We start from the raw sequence: 21,825 nt of genomic DNA on the forward strand, positions 1-21,825 counted from the left end.
TTATGTGCGACCCAAATTTATTTTATGAGACTGGGGAAGAACGGTCTTTCACACATCGTTAATTAAATTACAGTTTCCTTTAAATGCAGTTTTACACTTAAGTAATCCGTTAAAAACCATTAAGTATTGCATCAAAACCCTTTAACTGTCAATTCCTAAAGTGAGCTATAACTTAAGGTTTGGAAATCGTAACATTAAGAGAAACACGGGGGGGGGGGGGGGGTCAACAATATATCGCGGAACAGAGAGGGCACTGACAACATGCTGACACAGGACATTAACATTACCAGCTTACTTTTAATATGAAATAAAGTCTCATTTGGTTATTTCACCTTTCAAATGTGGTCATTTTTTAAAGAAATGTAAACAATAAATACCGTTTTGTGGCTCTTGAATGTGTCGAACAGATCGCTGTAAGTTAGATCATCAGTTAAAACTAACTGATCGTCTCTTGCTTCTAGTTAATTTATAGCATCAAAATCAAATAAACCACATAAATGAGCATAACAAAGAATGTTGTTTGACTACAAAAAGATGTCTGTACACTCCGTTTTTCAAGTTCAAATCCTCCATGTTAATCTACTATGAGATCGCCTGTCAAACTCCCGCGAAGGCTTTTTGTGTGTGTGTGTGTGTGCGTTTTGCGTGTCTATGGCAACAACAGACTTTAAACGGGAATACAGAATCACTGTCGTAAAAGTACCGGTACACACATTTAAAATCAGCGCGCGTGTGTGTGTGTGTAAAACTGCCACTGGAGAAAAAAAATAAATAAATTTAAAAAAATAATAAATCCCTACCGACCAATGACCTCAACTGACAACCAACCGGAACCAAACTTTTTTTTTTTTTAGGCCTAATCATGCTGGAAGTATGACATACTGTCCCGGCACAAAATCTATGGTAAGGTCTATATTTAAATACAGAAAGTCTCATTTGCTCACTGAATCAACTCAAATGATTCACTCACTAACCAATCTAACCATCTTTCATTTCCGACTTGAAATAAGCCTAGAATCATTCGGATTGAATTGCCATCAATTTGATTGATGCTTGAAAGATGCTTTTTTATTTTCCTCAGATGGTTTGGTTACAGATTATCTACCAGCATCAACCGGCACAGAACTCAACCAAAAAAATCAGAGTTGAAATTGTTTGATGACGCAGACTTCAGAATATCATAGCCTAAACTGTGAGTCACATAATGTTTCTGTCTTCATTTAGCCAACTAAAAGCTACTGAAGCAAAACTAATAAGAAGATGAAAGGCTATAATACATCAAACAAGTTTGCTGGTTTAAACACTGTTTTTAATGAGGTCTTTCCTCTACCAAAAAGTACCTTTCATCGATATGTTTTGAGCCCTGCTCATCTTTCATTAAACACAAATGATAAAGCAGTACTCATTTTTCAAATATCCTGGGGATATAGCATATTTTATTTTTATTCAGTTCAATCATGCATCGCATTCCAAAATGTAAAACGTTACCCACAATACCTGAGTGCACTTCAAAGTTTCTCATGCTTATAATTAAAAGCAACACCTGAATTATTTAACTGTATTTCAGATCTCACACATGCAGGAATTTCCCACTGGGGCGACTCATGTTTGATTGCGCCATGCAAAAGAAGACTAATGTAAAAGAACTGCAGGATTTTACAGCAGGCAGGCACTGCAGAACACTTCATGAATCACCATATCTAAAGCAATCCCAGAAAGACAAATTAGAAGCAGAGAGAATTTTAAGCACAATACAAGTTGAAAACAACGTTAATTTGAAATTCAACAAAACTGAATAATATAAAAGCCTCATATATCAAGCCAAAACCAGAGTACTCCAGGCTTACAGCATAGTAGCCGGATTCATTTTTGAGCCAACATGCTGCTTACAAAAGAATCTGTGGCCCCGAAAAGTATTTGGACACTTAAATATCTGAATGTCAATGTATTATATCACAGCAAGCAGCATTTTAAAGAATGACAGCACAAGAAAAACAAATCAAAAGAATTTTGACAGGTTTTAAAGGATAAAATTGAAGGCAGTTCAGATTTATCACAGAGAACTGCAGTTCAGAATCAGAAATCGGATGCTCTGTGGTTGTCAAAAGGTATTGGATCATAGTGTATGTGATGTTATAGGGCAGGACTATATATATCCAATATATTTGTGATGATTCTGGTATCAGTTTTGAAGAAAGAAACGTTTAAGTGCCTCTGATTTAATCTTGAGAGGTTTGATTAATTTTTGTGAAGCAGTTCAAATTGTTATAAAAAAAAATGGTTTGATTGAAAAATGGAAACTTTGATTCAATGATTTATTTTTGACCATTTTCATTACACATAAAAAGGTAAAAATATATGCATACCTATTGCTGTCTATTTTTACAATAGGCAGGTTTTATTATATGAATAACTATTGCTGTCTATTATTAGGTAGGTTGCATTATATTCATGCACCTAAAATAAAATTATTCCTTTAAAATTATTTAATAAAAATGATTTTGTGTGTGTGTATGTTCAATTAGCCCCCATGTTGGAGAGCATTTTCGTTTCCCCAAAAATACTATGTTATCATAGACTCAAACATACTGACTTTGCTCACTCAGTGTAACAACAGTGTACAAATCTTTTTTAATTAATATTTAGTTTTTTATTTGTTTTTTTCCCCACCTTCCTGGTCAAAAATGACTGGCCTACAAAAAAATATAAATGACACATTTCTTGTTATCCCATATAATTAGCAAATACTGGATTTAATATTGTTATCAATTTGTATTTCTTTAGATAGCACAGGTTTTGTATTTCTTCTTGGAGCTGACTGAGCAACGTTGCAAGCAATGTTAAAAAGGTCATTTTTTTACCTTTTGAATCTATTTGACAAATATGTCTGTTTTGTTGAAATGATAGTCCTGATTGTTCAGCAAAAAATAAAAAAAAAATAAAAAAAATAATTATTATTTCATTTTAGAGCATATACATAATTACTGAGATATATATTGGCACATACTATGAAAGGATGAAATTTGTTCTGAGAAGAGCTTGTGCATTATTTGTTTCTAGAAACCAGTTGCTTTGGTATTTTATCATGACATTCAGATGTTTTAAGCATATTCAAATGCATTAATGCCCAGAGATGTATAAAGTACTGGAGACCCAGACTTGAGTAAAAGTACAAGTGCTCTATCAAAAAAATGACTTGAGTAGAAGTTGAAGTGCTCTTTAAGCACCACACTTAAGTAGAAGTACTAAAGTATTCAACATTTTTTGTACTTAAGTATTGCAAGTAGTCTATTTGAAAATTTACTACTCAAGTACTGAAAGTAAAAGTACAAGTATTGTGTTATGTAGTTATTAAAGAAAGTACTTAAAAGTTTGAACATATTGTTTTTACTATTTCAAATGATTAACCTAAAGGACAATCACAATTCCTTTGACTGTAACTTTTTGTAAACAAAAAACAGATTAAAGGGTTAGTTCGCCCAATTTGCAAAATTATGTCATTAATAACTTACCCTCATGTTGTTTCAAACCCGTAAGACCTCCGTTTATTTTTGGAACACAGTTTAAGATATTTTTGGATTTAGTCTGAGAGCTCTCAGTCCCTCCATTGAAGCTGTGTGTAAGGTATACTGTCCATGTCCAGAAAGGTAAGGAAAACATTATCAAAGTAGTCCATGTGACATCAGAGGGTTAGTTAGAATTTTTTGAAGCATCGAAAATACATTTTGGTCCAAAAAAAAAAAACGACTTTATTCAGCATTGTCTTCTCTTCCGTGTCTGTTGTAAGAAAGTTCAAAACAAAGCAGTTTGTAATATCCGGTTCGTGAACAAATCATTCGATGTAACCGGATCTTTTTGAAACAGTTCACCAAATCGAACTGAATCGTTTTAAACGGTTCGCGTCTCCAATACGCATTAATCCACAAATTACTTAAGCTGTTAACTTTTTTAATGTGGCTGACACTCCCTCTGAGTTAAAACAAACCAATATCCCGGAGTAATTCATTTACTCAAACAGTACACTGACTGAACTGATGTGAGGAGAGAACTGAAGATGAACACCGAGCCGAGCCAGATAACGAACAACACACTGACTCGTTCACGAGTCAAGAACCGTTTCTGTCAGACGCGTCCGATTCGAGAACCGAGGAGCTGATGATACTGTGCATGTGTGATTCAGCGTGAAGCAAACCGACACACAGAGCGTCTGAACCGAACTGATTCTTTTGGTGATTGATTCTGAACTGATTCTGTGCTAATGTTATGAGCCCAGGTAAACCGAAGGCTTGCAGTCAACGCCAATGACGCCATTACCTCGAGCGCAAAAGAACCGGTGAACTGTTTTCTTCAACCGGTTTATTGAATCGAAATGTCAGAAAGAACTACTGGTGATTCGAAAACCGATGCAACCGGTTCTTGACTCGTGAACGAGTCATTATCTGGCTCGGCTCGGTGTTCATCTCTCTCTTCACAGCAGTTCAGTCAGCACGCGCAGTCTTCTTAATCGCTTGATTCGCTCAATGATGTGCCAGCTTCATCAAACCTGCCATCTACAGTTTTGGCAGTGGTAATGTGGGTTTGTAATGGAATGATTCGTAACATTTTTATAATTGTAACGAGTAACGATGCAGCACATAAAAAAATATTGGAGTAAAAGTATTAAACTCATCGAAAATATGTATTGAAGTAAAAGTGGAAGTAGGAGAAAAAAATAATACTCTAGTAAAGTACAGATTCTGCCTTTTAGTACTTAAGTACAGTAGTGAAGTAGTTCTACTTCGTTACTATACATCTCTGTTAATGCCCTATGATGCTCTACAAAAGCAGAGAAGGCCTTTTAACAACTCAGCGTCAAAAGAAAACCAAAAAAAACAAGCATTAAGAAAATAAAAATGAGCTGCTCAGCACAGTCTATCTGCCACTTCTTACCTCTGCAGATGGGAATAGGAAAATCCCACACCGCTACATTAGACGTGCTGGTGACACAGGTCAGCTGAGCATGGCCGTCCAGGGTATATCCAGCCACACAGTGGTACCGGATTCTGTCTCCCACATTGAAACTTGTTCCATTCAGGATTCCTTTGGCAGGAACTCCTGGATTCCCACAAGAACTGCTTTGTAGTTCTGAGGAGAGACAAAGCGAAGATGCCAAAATCAGATGTAGTAAAGGGCAATTTTATTCTTAACGCATTGCTGATTTCTGCTGGTTATAACCGGCCAATTAGAGAGTTGCAAAGCCTGTATTCATCAAAAAATAATGAAAACAATGAATAAAAAATGAATTTTTGCGAGAAACAAAAAGGCCACATCCTACTGCAATAAAAAGATACTTATCTTTTAAAAAAGAAAAAGGAGAAGTAGTGTCATGAATGCAGTCGAGGGACCTTATTTATTTCTCAGACATCTGGCGTTGGACTAATATTCCTGCTTTGACACATTTCTAATCCTCAGGGACACATGTCTGAATATGATATATTAAGCTCGCTTATCTTTGATTTAAACCAGCACATATGCTCTGAGCACCTGCCACCATCATAAAATTCCATTTCAATTCTCAGGCGACTTCAGACGCACTGTGCTGCCCGTTTCAGACTGATATTTGTGACAATCAGCTGATCAAAATGAATCAGTTATGATTATCATGAAGAAGTTAGTCTAAATACTGCCTGGCACAACAGTATATGTTGTATTCTGAAGTGAATATTTCAAAGAATGCAAAATAATTTGTTTAATTTATATATTTATTTGCAGTTTATCAAGTAGAATAGAATAGAATAGAATAGAATATATACTGTCTGATATGTAAATTATTTTGCATACTTAATAATATGTGAAAATGATTTTATGTGATTTTAATAAATATAATATTCTGGGGGTAGGGATATTTTTAATGGTTTTATTCTTTACTGCTCACCATGGTGAGGTTTTTTTTTTTTTATTTTTTTTTTTTTAAACAGTAATATTATGAAAAATTACTAAAAAATTAAACCATTAGTTTTCTTTTTACATTTATTTTAAAATATATGTATTTCTGTGATGCAAAGCTGAATTTTCAGCATAATTTCTCCAGTCTTCAGTGTGTGAAAACAGTATTTCTGTGGTAAGCATGTTCATTTTTTCAGGATCCTTTTTGCAGAATTTGTAACAGAATTATTATTAAGAGTATATAACAGTAGTACATAGCATACATCAGTGCAGAGCAGACTGTATTTGTAATTTCATGAGCTATAATCACTGATACATCCACACAAATGTCTTACAAAAAACATTCTGACATGACATAAACCCTTTCCAGCTATATTCTGATTTTTGTCACAACAGAAATTAAAGTTTGGTGACCGAAACACTGAATTTTACGAAATGGCACCATAAATCGAAGAATTTAGCATGTTATCTAGAGAGAAAATGCAAATAAATGCATCTGCACAGTATGTGAAGAACACAACAAATGTCTTTTAAAGGCCCTTACAGTTCAACATTAGAAAGTATAGTGCACTTTAATGCATTCCACTAATGTGCTTCTGTATTAGAATTATACAAGTAGAAAATGTACCCTTTAAAACCAGCAGATGTGCAGAATTATAACTTGAGCAGTTGATTTATAGATGGCGTTTAGCAGCTAGAATGATATGGCGTGCATTTGCTCCCTGGTACACAGTCAGTGAACCATTAATTTAATCTCAACTTGTGCTTAAACCTCTGTCACTTCACACCAGCGAGACCGTTATCTCCATGTCACTCAATGAGACAGATCCTACTTTTCTTAATCTACCTTTAACAACAGTGCATGCACTTTGGCACCTTGGCACTTTGGCACCGATGCTTTGTGCAAACAATTTTCCCATTGGGTTTGCGATTGGGAGCTCTGTTTCTTGAACGAAAGCAGCTGAAGTTGATCAAATGCCGCTCGCAACTATCATCGCTCACACTTTGTCTATGATTTCATGTGTGACTCTCTGCATAGGAACACAGCACATCTGTCAACTCATCTCTGCTCGCATAAAGTCCCACTGAGCTTTACGCCCGTGATCTGGGGTAATGGAGGCATTTCCTGCTCATTACGACAGGTTGGACTTGGGCTTTCTATATAATGGCAGTCAAATAAATGGCCCGGAGTGGAAATGAATCAGTACAGAAAGTGTGATGAAGTATTACCTTTGAGAGAGGATTATTTATTTTTCCCCTGTTCCAAAGAAGCAATTACAAACATGGTCCCTCAGCAGGCTGAAAAAAAAAGTACAAACAGAGACATGAGGTGTCCATTTGATTGTGCTACTGGGTCTCTGACTTATGGGCAGGACACTGGTGGAGTGAGACATTTGGAGTTGGAAATTACTTTTAGAAAGAGGCCATTCCATGTAATTGCTACTCAGGAGTGGTGATTTGTGGAAATACAAAGCCTGCTGATGTGAATACAGCAGCAGGTCTGAACTGGTTTTGTTCTATGAGGTAAATTTTACTCTGGACACCAAATGGAGACTTTTTGTGAAAATTTAAACTATCCATCTGTCCACGTCTGTCTGTCTGTCTATCTATCTAACTATCTATCTATCTATCTATCTATCTATCCATCCATCCTTCCATCCAGTCTACCATTCATTTATTCATCCATCCATCAATCCTAAACTGCATAGGCCCAACAATACACTGCTCACTCCAAACATCCTTCAGTCTATCAGTCTATCACCCATCCATCCACCATGAACTGCACAGGCTCAACACTATACTGCTCCATCCACCAATCAATCAATCATCTATCCATCCACTATACTGGTCCTCCATCCATCCAATCTATCATCCATCCATCCATCAATCCATAAATCTATCACTCATCCATTCATCCATAAATCCATCTACCAGTCTATAATTTATCTATTCATCCATCAATCCATCCATCCATCCATTATGAATTGCTTCAGCCTAACAACACACTGCTCCATCCAAAATTGAAAAAAAAACACATCCATCCATCCAAAATTGTACAAGCCTGACAATACACTGCTCCATCTGTCTATATCTGTCTATCATCCATCCATCCATCCATCCATCCATCACTAATTGCATATGCCCAACAATATACACATTAACATTAACAATATAACTATCAATATGAGTGGCTTTTGATGGTTGCATGCTCTTTATCCATATTTAATCTAGTCTGGGTCATATTTTCTTTTACTTTGTGTAGGATGAGAGGATATCAAGCAACCTGTTCAAGCTGGCATCAGGCTAATTTGGCTGGTTTCTGCGTACTGACTAATGAATTTGCACCAAAACACTGTATTATTGGAAATACAACAAATAAAATGTGAAATGCGTTCCCATAATAAGCCAATTTTTAATATTATATAAAATATATCTATATTAATTTTTAAGACTATTGTTGATGCTTTAGAAAGACCTACAACACACCAGCTGAAAACCACTAAAACAGAACATGTGAGATAGCTCAAAGTCAAATCAAAAAGATGATGTTCAAATTTCTTAATATATATTTTATTCCAATACACATAAACACTATTCATATTTCAGAATCAGTCTGCCCATCAACACCACTTGTTTACAGTCAAATGAATTCGAATCAATGTCCCTCCCAACATTTAAGATCACTGAATATATTTTTTCACCCAGAAATGTCACATTAGTAAAGTAAAATCATGAATTGCAAACACCGTTTCATCTTGACGAAACACTACACACTGGTATGTGGTGGTCACTTCACGCCATTGAAGTGTCACTCCACAGATAAGAAACCATTAAGATTTTGGTTTGGCCAGTCCTCCTGTGTTTACCTTCACATCCACCGTGGTGGCCTTTGCAACAAGCAGCTGATTTATAGAGCATAGCAGGAGAGTGTGCTGTTTTACCTGTCATAACTTAACATGACAGCTTCTATAATAAATACAAACATAAACATGACATAAGCATGGTAATAACCACTCATGGCATGTGACATGGCATTTACTGTACCTCCAGCACTCCTGACAAATGACACCTCTCTGTCGTAATGAAAGTTGTTGGGTGATCTGCATTGACAGTAACAGGACTGTGGAAAGCAATAGCATGTCTGTTGCTGCCAGTATTTGCAATAATGTTCCAGATTCAGTACATCTTAAGCTCTATAGACAGAATATGTGACCTTCCGTCTATTTAAAACGAAAAAAAAATTTAGTTGTGGTTCAGTTTGAGAAAACAAACAGACCCACTTTATAAGTATCTTTAATAATATGATATAATGCACTTACTGTGGAGATATCTAATACAAAATGGGACCAAACAAATGCATGTGGACAGTAATGCACTCGCAACAGAAATGTGAGGCAAAAGGTTGCATCAGAATAAACATTACAAAACACATTTTAAAAGTATAGTCACTATAACTGCAAACCCGATTCCAAAAAAGTTGGGATACTGAATAAAAACAAAATGCAATGATGTAGAACTTTCAAATGTCAATATTCTATTCAGAATGCAACATACTGTAGATGACATATCAAATGTTTAAACTGAGAAAATTTATAATTTTAAGGGGAAAAAAATAAAATTTCATCAACACATCAACACATCTCAAAAAAGTTGGGACAAGGCCATGTATACCACTGTGTGGCATCCCCTCTTCTTTTTATAACAGTCTGCAAATGTCTCGGGACTGAGGAGACAAGTTGCTCAAGTTTAGGAATAGGAATGTTGTCCCATTCTTGTCTAATACAGGCTTCTAGTTGCTCAACTGTCTTAGGTCTTCTTTGTCATATCTTCCTCTTTATGATGCGCCAAATGTTTTCTATGGGTGAAAGATCTGGACTGCAGGCTGGCCATTTCAGTACCCGGATCCTTCTTTTACGCAGCCATGATGTTGTAATTGATGCAGTTTGTGGTCCGGCATTGTCATGTTGGAAAATGCAAGGTCTTGATAGAGAAGGATCACTCAAATCAGAAAGAATGTGAAGGCTATGATGACGGCAATGGACATGAATGACAAGTTCTAGTTCTCAAGGAATTTGTTTGTTGTTCCTTCTAGATATAGATATTGTCAGCTGAAACCATGGTTTAAACAAGTACTACAACACTTATTCACACGCAATCGCTCTCTCAATAATGCATTCAAACAAATGTCGCCTAATACAGTGCTAATTCATCTGTATCCTATTTCGAATAAGCAGAAATATGTAAGAAAAGCATTGATCAGTAGATAAAATAACTGACAAAAAGGTAGCCTACTGTTGTTTTCATCTAAAACTAAATTTGCACCGCAAAAAGCAGCAATTATACATTTTAATGCTGACAACCATGTCATGAGGTTTGCACACTTGTGTTCCAATAAGCCACTTTAAAACTCTCCTGCTATTTTATTTTTTAATATACATTATGAACAGTTCTATCATATTTCAAACATACTGAAATACTACAGACGCGAAGCAAAGGCGGAACAGTGTTTCTGATCAGTGGAGCGAGGAGCAGAGCGAGGAGCAGAACGAGGAGCGGGAAATGGTGAACCCGGAAATTGTTGTCGCTCCACTCCGCTCACATACTCTGTTTCCTACACAGACTTCAAATGCAAGTGCATTCCAGTAAACACAGTTGTTTGTTCTCAAAAACTGGTGAGGATTCAAAATTATTTTCTGTGGTAATGGACAGCATGTCACAGATGCTGTCAATAGAGCTGAACTTGTATTGAACCAGGGATACTCCGTTCAATCAAAAACAGCTCAGATAAATTCCACTGAACATAGAGAGCCAATCGTGACTGACCCCAGCTCTCTTATTATGACAAATGGCTGCTATTTTGATCCCACTTGTGCTTGCTGGAGAGTTCATAATAGCTCCCAAAGTGTCTGTGAAAAGACCACCAGAAACACTATAAGACACTTTTATCTCAGATCATCTAAGAGAAAACAGAACTGCCATTATTTGTGGTCGCCCCTTAAACTTGAAGCCTTTAACACTTTTATTTGTAACCATAATATCTTTTAAAGAAATTTAGCAAAGCTGATAAACAAAAACTTCCTAAAATGATTGTTGATCAATTTGGCTCAAAAATATATGCAAAGTTGGAGAAAGTGAAGCTAAATAAAATCAAATAATGACAGGTCAGATGCTGATATTATTTGAAAGATTGTATCAAAGAACGTATGAATCAAACTACAAATGCATAAATATGTAGATATAAAAGTTCATATTAAATTAAAAAAAAAAAAAAAAAAAAAAAAAATATATATATATATATATATATATATATATATATATATATATATATATATATATATATATATATGTTTTTTTTTTTATTATTATTAGTATTATTTATAAATTTAGCTACATTTATGTGATTTCGTAATAAGAGAGGATATTTTAGGAGAAAAAAGGCTTAAATTAAAGTGATGTTAAATAGATATTTTAAGAATGTCAAGGCTAATGTTGACATTGTATTATTTCAAAGCTCTAAATTATAAAACAAATATTTTTTTGATATAAATATACCAATCAAAATATAAATCATACCAATATTTGTTTATATTATACACACACACATATACATACACACACACACACACACATACACATATTTGAAATATTTTATGTATATAATATGTATATAATCTTTTTTGAGCCTACATAACCAACCCAATACAGAAACTCTGCTGCTCAACCAATCTTCTGGTCTATTTGGCAGACCAATAATAGGCAGCCATCAGAGGCATTGACCTGTTGGAAATCAATTATTATTTTTGCAATTCTGTGCCTCTCATGCTGCAGAATTTACATATATCACCTTTAATATCTATTCTAAGATGAAATGATATACATTCATACGTCTGGACTGAGTGCTGAGACTATACTGGGCAAACTGCTGAGGTAATTACTACAGGCTGATCCCAGGAGATGAGCTATACATCCCTACATACATCAAATGATTTTGCTGCCCTTGAAAACAATGGAAGTTTGTCAGAGCATCTATATTGCAAACGTTGAGCACACTTCACCACACAGCAATCTTCCCTGGGAGCTTGTCACATATCTAGGTGCATTCAGAATTATTGAGCTGTTTTAACAAACAAGCAATCAGCAAACACTGCCAAAAACCTTCACAGGACCCACAGGGACGGGGCCACCAGGAACCCAAAGACAGGCAGATTTCACGGGTCACCAGAGAGTGTAATGTATTTCGGAGACATTATGATGCAATAGGTCACATACAGCAAATTTCAAAGGTTGCAACAAAAGACAAAGAGTGCTGCCATTTCTGCTGGGATTTCATTTTGCTCACATTTCGATAAACGAGTGCTATTTAGTCATCCCAGAAAATGTTTCCAAATCAATGTTTTGGCCTGTCCTAGCATTTAGATGACTAGAGGCTCTGCCGGGAGGATCGTTAATGCACGTTGTGATGACCGAACATTAGCATGTTGATAGTAACATATGGTATTTCCAGAGTCATTGGCATTCAGTTGAAGGGCAGACGGAAAGGCTGAGGTTTTGCATCTAACTCTATACTCAGAAGCTGACTAGTACCGAATGGCGATAGACACATTAATCAAAGTGCAAACATTGACTGTCAAACATGGTTTCAGTTGTTCCAACGTTACGGAAAACTGACAGGAACCAAAATGAGATTTCTTTTCCTCAGTCTGTGTCTATCTCTCTCTCATAAATGTTGAATCACTAGCACATTAAAACCATTGGACAAGAACCAATCCCTTGTTATTGCTGCTTGCTTAGAGTCATAACCCTTAACCTTTCACTGTTTGCACTACCAACACAAATTATACCTGAAATCACAGGTTTGTTGACAAGAGGAGAGCTTTTGCTTTTCTAACGGATTGGACATATAATATTACCTTGTGGACTCCAAAACACCCTAAGTACATTCTACAACATATCCTAAAAAAAAAATAAAGACAAGGGTGGGCTGTTTTGACTCATTGGCCTAAGTTGGAACACACAAACCCCCAAGAATATTAAAGTATGAAATATTAAAGAGACTTGGGAGCAATCAGTTAACATCTACTCAAAATACCCTAGCAAACACCTAGCAAACACCTAGCAACTACCCAGAACATCCTAACACACTTCTTTCACTCTTTAACCCATTTTGGGACCCATAGACCTCCAAGTGTATCAAAGAGACTTTGGTACAATCACCTAGCAACCATCCAAAATACCCTAACAACCACCTGGAAGACCCAAAAAACCATGCCAAAAAAAAGATTTATGTTAGGACTCATAAACCCCCAAGAATATCAATTGCCCAGCAACCATCCAAAAATACTCTAGCAACCACCTAGCAAATACTTGAAACACCCTATAAACTGCTCCAAAACATCATAAGAGACTAGGTTGGGTTCTTTTATAGATACTTGGGGGCACTCACATGGAAACCATCCATAAAACCCTAGCAAAGACCTAGCAACAATCTAAAATACCCTAAAAACCATGCCAAACATCATAGAGACCAGGGTGGGATCTTTTCATTTCCACAGACCCCAAAGAATTTCATAGAGACCTGGTGGCAATCACCAGGCAACCTTTTAAAAAATTTCCTTAGAAACCACTTACAACACCCTACAAACCATGCAAAAAATCATTGAGACCAGGTGGGCTCTTCGGACTTTGCACTTAAGTTGGGACCAATAAACCCCCAAGAACATTATGGCGATTGGCAGACTTTACAATTAAGAGACTTGGCAATAATAATCTAGCAGCAACCATCCAAAATACCATAGCAAATTCCTAGTAATGCCCATATCTTCATATAAATGCTCCAAATGAGACTTAAAAAAGCCACAAATTCTTCAGTTACGTAAATCAATCTATGGAGATAAATGACAATGAGACAAAGTCATTGTGAATTCAGTGGGAATCCCAGGCCCTGGGATGTAATAACCTGCAGGATTAATATTGCAAAATGCATAAAATTCAGAAGCACGTTAAACACAAAAGCATGAGCCAAAGCCCAGGCTGGTCAATGGGACTGAATAATTCAGACTGGAAAGATAGAGCAGGTGGGGCGGCATGCTGTGGTCAGGTCAAGAGGATAACAGGTGGAGAGAGTGATGGAAGATGGTGACTGGTTGAGAAATGACAGTCACTGGTGGTGTAGATGACCCAGACGCTTGCAAACTCAACCAATCACAGCCAGAGGCTGAAATAAACTTAATGGCACAGCACAACATCTGCTCAGATATTAAACATTCCCTTTTGGGTGGACTGGGCTGAAATAAGTGATCCAAAACTAGGCTGACTTGAGACAGACAACAGCGTTTTTAAACATATAATGGAAAATCAGATTTTTTAAAACACCTTGGTGTTTTGAAATACACTCTGATGCACAATAGAGACTAATTCAGAATTCAAAACTACACATCCATCTGTCTGCTGGACGGCCCATGTGACTATCTGTCTATTTATTTGCCTGTCTCCGAGCAGCCAATACTCTAATACTGTAGCAATCATTCGGAAAACCCTAGCAACCACCCAAAATGCCAAAGAAATGCCCTAATGAATTAATAGCCTGGACAAAAAAAATGAATTTGCATTCTTACAGATCACTCTAGCAACCACCTAACAAAGCTCTACCAAATTAACAGTCTAAACAAAGAATTATAAAAATATTGACGCTGTCCCATAAGCACCACCTTCGATTTAATATTTCAGTTTCACAAAGAAATATGCAGCATTTTGTCCAAGCAATTTCAAAAGACACATTTTCATTTATAATGTCTTAAATCTCATTTTGTTAAAATTGGTTTTTTTTTTATTGTATGGTGAAATCAGTATCATGAATCGTATCGCATCATGAGTTGAGTGAATCGTTACATACCAAGCAAGGACCTATCAAAACCCTTGTAAATTATCAGCCTGAACAAAGAACTAGTAATCATTTGGAACAAGCAAACCACCCAAAATGCCCTAGCAAACTAACAGCCTTAAAGAATTTGCAATCATTTGAAACACCCTAGCAACCACCAACAATTTCCTAGCAACCACCCAGCAACATCCTAGCAAATCAACACCCTAAACGATTAACTTACAATCATACGGGACATTTCCGAGTGACTGTTACTATGTGCCGCTATACGTAAGCCGCCCACCATATTTGTATGGAAGGCATTTTCTGCCAAATTTAAATAAATAAATGAAATGATTAAAATTAAAATTAAAACCAGATTAACGATTTCATTACAGAAAACTGTATGCAAAATATGTGACAAAATTGAGAATGAAATTAAATTATTTCATTTTCATGGTGACATACCTGTCAAATTGAAAAATAAAATGCAATTGGTGATTTCACATTTCATTTTCAATACAGTCTCGAGGCAAGACTGTCAATATTAAAATGAAAAGCCAAACGTGAAAATGAAACTACACATACAGTTTTAACAAAGCTTTATTAACGCTCACGCAATAATAGTGACACAATTCAAATTTAAATGTAAATTTTACTTGTCATTTTAATTCCTCTTTTATTTCACTGTTTTCATTTTCGTTTTCATTTTCAAAGACAACCTGCATGCAAATTATATGTTAATGAGTGGGTGTGGCTCAATTACGTTGTTACGTGGAGGAGCTATAATGGCGGTTATGGCCAGTATAGCAGCAGAATTAAACCAGCTAGCAAACATTTCGGATGATAATGACTTCATTTTGCTACGAGTTGAATCTATCTTGGATAGGGGTGCTCCGATCACGATCAGCCGATCGTTATGCGCATCTCGTCAGTAAAGCCGGTTCTCTAATCAGCGGTTAATTCCATCAGGTGCGTGATTTCACATAGAGCAGCTGTTACTACACAGAGCCATTGTTAACTGAGAAGATGCGCAAATCCACGTTCATTTTCAGCGTTTATTGGCGCATCTTCTCAGTTAACAATGGCTCTGTGTAGTAACAGCTGCTCTATGTGAAATCACGCACCTGATGGAATTAACCGCTGATTAGAGAACCGGCTTTACTGACGAGATGCGCATTAACGATCGGCCGATCGTGATCGGAGCACCCCTAATCTTGGATACACTTGGACATTTTGCAGCCGTCACAAACTCAGCAGACAGCAGATTTTCCGGGGAGTCTCGTGGAGGCTCAGGCCGAGGAACTGCAGTGGGTCGAGTGTTTGACGCATGCTGGTCAGGCTGGTTGTTTCTTCCACGTTCTAATGCTGCAGCAGCTTCCCGCAAAAGCTCACTAACAGATTCGCTATGTCTCGATTACAATATATTCACATTTTAATGTTGTTTCACACATTGTTTCAACCACCATTCAACTCATGCACACGAGACTTCGACGATTGTCTCTAGCGCCGTTACTTGAATAAGCCACACCCACTCATTAACATATAATTTGCATGCAGGTTGTCTTTGAAAATGAAAATGAAAACAGTGAAATAAAAGAGGAATTAAAATGACAAGTAAAATTTACATTTAAATTTGAATTGTGTCACTATTATTGCGTGAGCGTTAATAAAGAGCTTTGTAAAAACTGTATGTGTAGTTTCTTTTTCACGTTTGCTTTTCATTTTAATATTGGCAGTCTTGCCTCAAGACTGTATTGAAAATGAAATGTGAAATCACCAATTGCATTTTATTTTTCAATTTGACAGGTATGTCACAGTGAAAATGAAATCATTTAATTTCATTCTCAATTTTGTCACATATTTTGCATACAGTTTTCTGTAATGAAATAGTTAATCTGGTTTTAATTTAAATTTTAATCATTTCATTTATTTATTTAAATTTGGCAGAAAATGCCTTCCATATATTTGAAGGTAGGGGTGCACGATAAATATAGGCCAATACTTAACGCGCATCTCGTCAGTAAAGCCGGTTCTCTAATCAGCGGTAAATTCCATCAGGTGCGTGATTTCACATAGAGCAACTGTTACTACACAGAGCTATTGTTAACTGACAAGCTGCGCAAATCCACGTTCATTATCAGCTTGGTTTTGTACAGCTTGTCAGTTAACAATGACTTTGTGTGTAATAATAATTGAGAATGATGTCAAGTTAACAGTTAAAGATTGCAGACACGTCTACATGCTCAGCACAGTCAAATGGGGCAACCTATACAAAACTATAGCCATGCCTTAGCAAATCATCAGCCTTAACAAAGAATTCACAGTAATTAGAAAGAACCTAGCAGCCCCCTAGCAACACTGTAGCAAATAACAGCCTCAACAAAGAACTGGCAATCATTTGGGACTCTCAAACTATTGAAAGTACAAAAAGCTAATAATTCTCCTACTTCTAAACAGTTACTCAAATTACCTCACAAACTCTCAGACAAGGCTGGTAAAGTCAACATTTAAAGTTTTCCTTTACCTTTTTCATTTTTCCAGTTTAAACTAAAATGCTACTGAAACTAAACTAACTAAGTTTAAGTGAGTCAATCCTAACAGAGATCATTTACATATAGAGATCCTCCAACTGCAAACACAATCAAGGGGCGAGCTGAAAAAGTTGTCTTCAAAATTAATATGACTTCTACAAGACAAACTAGAGTTCATTCCCTTTAATAATAGTTATACTAATAGAGTATTCAGGAATTAATACATTGCTTTTTTTTTTACTTCTCTAGTTTTATGCCCACTGCCTGCTGTCAAACACTTCCAATTGACCACTACAGTGTGCAATTTGCATCTCCAAACTCAAAACCCATGATAAATAGCAGAGAAAATTAAAGGCTGTGTTATGCTCCTTACCTTCATAATATATTTTAAATCCGTGGGCGCTTACAGCAAAGTCGCTGGTGAGACGCAGGGAGAATATGGATCCGGTACTTGTGACAGGCGCTGGCACCTGAAATCCTGTTAACCTGTACGAGAAGAGAGAAATATTACTCATCCAGACTAAATGTATTGAGGAATTTCACACAAATAAACATGTATGTATGTATGTATGTATGTATCCAGACCTTAGAGAAAAATAAAAAAAATTAAAAAAGAACTAATAAATACATTTATATAAAATAGAAAAAAGAAAAATTGTTATTGTTGTTGTTGTTATTGCTATTATCATCTCCATCATTGCATTCCATTTTAATTTCCTTTGATCAAATTTACATTTTCTTTGAACTCTGGGGTAAAATGTGACCTCTTTTATAACATCCAAGTTAGTTCTGAGACAATAGCTAGCATAATATGTTTGTAAATGCTATCTGGTTGCATATTATCTAATGCAAAAATACATGCATTTTTAAGCATGCCCAGAAAGTACAAATACTATTTTGGTCCACTGTAATTTATTCTTAGCACGTTTGATAATAAATCTGCCAGGAGTCATGCCCACTTTGCACCTTTCACCTACTCCATTCTGGTTTACACAACAAGAATGAGTCATTTCTTCCTATTTCATAAGAACTCATCCAAATCATTGTCTTTGTATCACAGAAAGTCCTGCTTTAACACGATGTGAAGCTCTCTAATATTGGAAACTTGGAAAAGATCAATGAGCCCCAACGATCTGAAAATATCATTTCACAAAAGTACCATCAGCATTGGGGCTGTGATAGCTGAACTGCATTGAGTTCTAGTGCCATCACATTCATAATGAAAACAGATACTTGTGCACTTGATGAAATAACAAAGAAGCAATTTAACAAATATAATAACGTATATTTACAAATATATTAAAGTCAAAAAGATAAACCCTTTTTATGTCTGTTAAATTACATATTTTTTGAGTGAAGCAGGAGATTAAAAGTGCATGGTGTTGATACATTCTATCCAATTGATCAGGTTGTTAAAAGCCCTATGATTTGATATAAAAATGGCCGATCAGATGATTTTGTATTGTGATCGATGTGAAATTGGATGTGTGTTGGATGTGTGTTAGCATATCTGTGCATTTGGTCTTAAAGTGATAGCAGTCTAATAAATCTGCTGCTGTTATTAATGTTAATCAAACAACAAAAGAACAAAAAAAAAGAAACTGATTTACTGTGCTTGCCAAATAATTTTTGTAGCCTAAAGTATTGCATATTTCTTTAATACAGAGTTTTATTTTACATTTGATTGCTTTATTTAAGCTTTGTAGTATTTCTTACCAAAAATAAATGTAAGCACATTTTACTTCATTTGTTTTTGTTCTATTGTATTCTGTTCTGACTCGTCTTTAATAAGCTTGAAAACTTTTTTTACTTATATTAGATGTAGACCTTACTATTTTTCACTGCTTAGTTACTTGCAAAATAGTCTTAAAAACCAACATAAAAGAAGATTGTGAATCGTGATATGCTATTTTAACGATATAGCTCCCCCCCAGTTTGACAAAAGGCACACTGATTAATTCAAGACAAGTGCAATAAGTGCATTATGTAAAATGTCTATTTTTGATTTCATGTTGATTAAATATTAATCTTGAGCATGTATAAACCAGGTGCTCATGAAGGCCATTTCACATGACTCACATTAGGGTTATTTGACACTGCTTAATGCAAGAGTCGCGCGCAGCTTTGTCAACCACATGACAAGTGTTCCAGATAGCATCACGAAAGGGCGATTTTATCTTCCTTGGTAACATACACTATAAATGGTATTTGACAACATACAGTAAATGGTAAAAACATGCATTTGACCTTCAAATTACTAAAAACTGTATTGCTTTGATAGAACAAAGAAAAGAAAAAAGGACTCATCAAATGTGGGTTCAATAAACTTTAATGTTTCAGGATGAAATTGGTGAATTTAAATCAGTTCAAAAAACAAAGCACCATAATTACAGTTTCCAGATTCTGCTCTTTTTTATAATTATTATTATTTTTTTTTTTTTATTGAAGTGATTTTTTATTATGTTTAACCCCATTCTCAACTTGTTTTACTTCTGCAATTTAAAGTTTTACTTGGTAAATTTGGATATTCAATGAGAAAAATTCAAGTGGGACTTGATTTTATGTGAAAAGTTGGCATTATTTCTCAACATCTTAATGTGTAAATTGCATAAAATGTTATCAAAAGACCACAGCATGTAAAACCAATATATTCTTCAAAGTGTTTGTTGGTTAGTGGCACTATATTGGTTGAATATATTGGTTTTACATGCTGTGGTCTTTTGATAACAAAATGTGAAACTAACTTAGTGCCACAAACTTTCAGACAGAACTCAGAAAAACCTGAAATTAAATGTGTGTGTGTGGGGGGTTAATCTGCAGCATGTAATTTCTGCACCACTAGTTATGACAAAAAGAACCTCAATCTCTTTGCTTGGTCATTGATATAACATTTTCTCAACCAATGGCATGACTTGGAAGACTGATGGAGGGAGTGTTTTAAAAACCTATTTTCAAACAGATATCTCGTTATTTTTAACATTTCATTGATATACTACAGCTTTTCAACATAAAGATGAAATCAAAAATCAAGCCTATTTATTTCTTAGATAATATCCCTGCTTTATTGCCCACTATTTACTCCATGCATGGTATGCAATGATTTAACAAAATGCAATAACTTTCTTCACCTCTAAAATTACTTTTCTGGTGTTGTAATTTTGGCTGCAGGGGTGGGAAAAACAATAATAACCAACCAACCAACCAAAACAATAACTAACCAATAATGTCAGAATCCAACTTTTCACGATCCAATCAAATCGCAGTGGAATCATCGGTTCAACTCTCCCATCTATTCAAGAACTGTACTTATCCAGAGTGAGCAAAAGGGCTGTTAAAATCACTCTGGACCCCTCACATCCAGCACACTCCCTCTTTGAACTGTTGCCATCTGGTCGACGCTACAGAGCACTGAGCGCCAGAACGACCAGACACAGGAACAGTTTCTTCCCTCAGGCAATCCATCTTATGAACAGCTGATACAAACTGAACACACTGAACACACTACACTTTATATTTATATACACATACACTTAATTTATCTAACACACATACTTAGTATACACTTACATTTTGCACATAATATACATGTACATACATAACTGCATTTTTGTAATATACCTGCCTACAATTGTCAATTTGTATATTGTCATTCCTTGTCTACTTATTTGTATTTTTTGTATTTTTATATTCTTTTATTATGTGTTTTATGTTCTGTTGCTGTCATTCTGTTGTACTGCGGAGCTTCTGTCACGAAAACAAATTCCTCGTATGTGTAAACATACCTGGCAATAAAAGCTCATTCTGATTCTGATTCTGATTCTGATAAAATCAATTATTCCCACTCAAAAAATTGTATAGTGATGTCCGATGGGAGGTTAGAGGTTGAGTGAAACCATATGCAAACATAATATGTGGTTAAGCAGAGGTCACGCAAAGTGCCAAATAACATCAGCCTCAGCCTGTGGACAGCCTGAATCAACAGAAAACTGGACAAGAATTTATGCTAAAAGTCATAAGCCTCAAAAAATTCTCAAGATCCCCATTTGAAGCCACACAGGCCACTAAGAAAACCGAACGTGGTACATGCCTGCAATAACATTGTTAATTGTTGTTTGTATTGGAAAATAAACCTTTTGAGCCTGTGGACAGTCAGTGGATCTGAGGGATTAATTACCACGAGTGGAGAACAATCAAACGCTGGAGGAAAAAAAAGTGAATTATCCCAAAGAGAGTGCCAATAAGAGATTTTTGGTCTTATTGGTTTTTGCTGGCTGACTGTGAGTCCGCATTCACACAAACAGACAAGCACACACACGCACACACATTTACTTCACTATCTAAAAGAGGACATACAGTACATTACTACTATATAAACAAACATAGTTTGAGTGTGTGTTATATGTATATATATATAGCATTCAAAACCTCAGACTGGGCAGAAGGTTCACCTTCCAATAGGACAATGACCCTAAGCACACAGCAAGAGTGGCTTATAGACAACTCTAT

The 21,825-nt window shown here is 35.7% G+C and overlaps 1 protein-coding gene across 1 annotated transcript in view; it reads right to left on the reverse strand.

Moving 5' to 3' along the window:
* Positions 1-21,825, reverse strand: part of csmd1a (CUB and Sushi multiple domains 1a) — a 46,154-nt gene that overhangs the window by 14,911 nt on the left and 9,418 nt on the right. The window contains exon 2 of the mRNA XM_059508650.1: positions 4,930-5,124. Coding sequence (XP_059364633.1) covers positions 4,930-5,124 — 195 coding nt within the window. The remainder of the gene's footprint in view (positions 1-4,929; positions 5,125-21,825) is intronic.

The sequence above is a fragment of the Carassius carassius genome, chromosome 24 (assembly GCF_963082965.1).
Source record: "Carassius carassius chromosome 24, fCarCar2.1, whole genome shotgun sequence".
Lineage (NCBI taxonomy): Eukaryota > Metazoa > Chordata > Actinopteri > Cypriniformes > Cyprinidae > Carassius > Carassius carassius.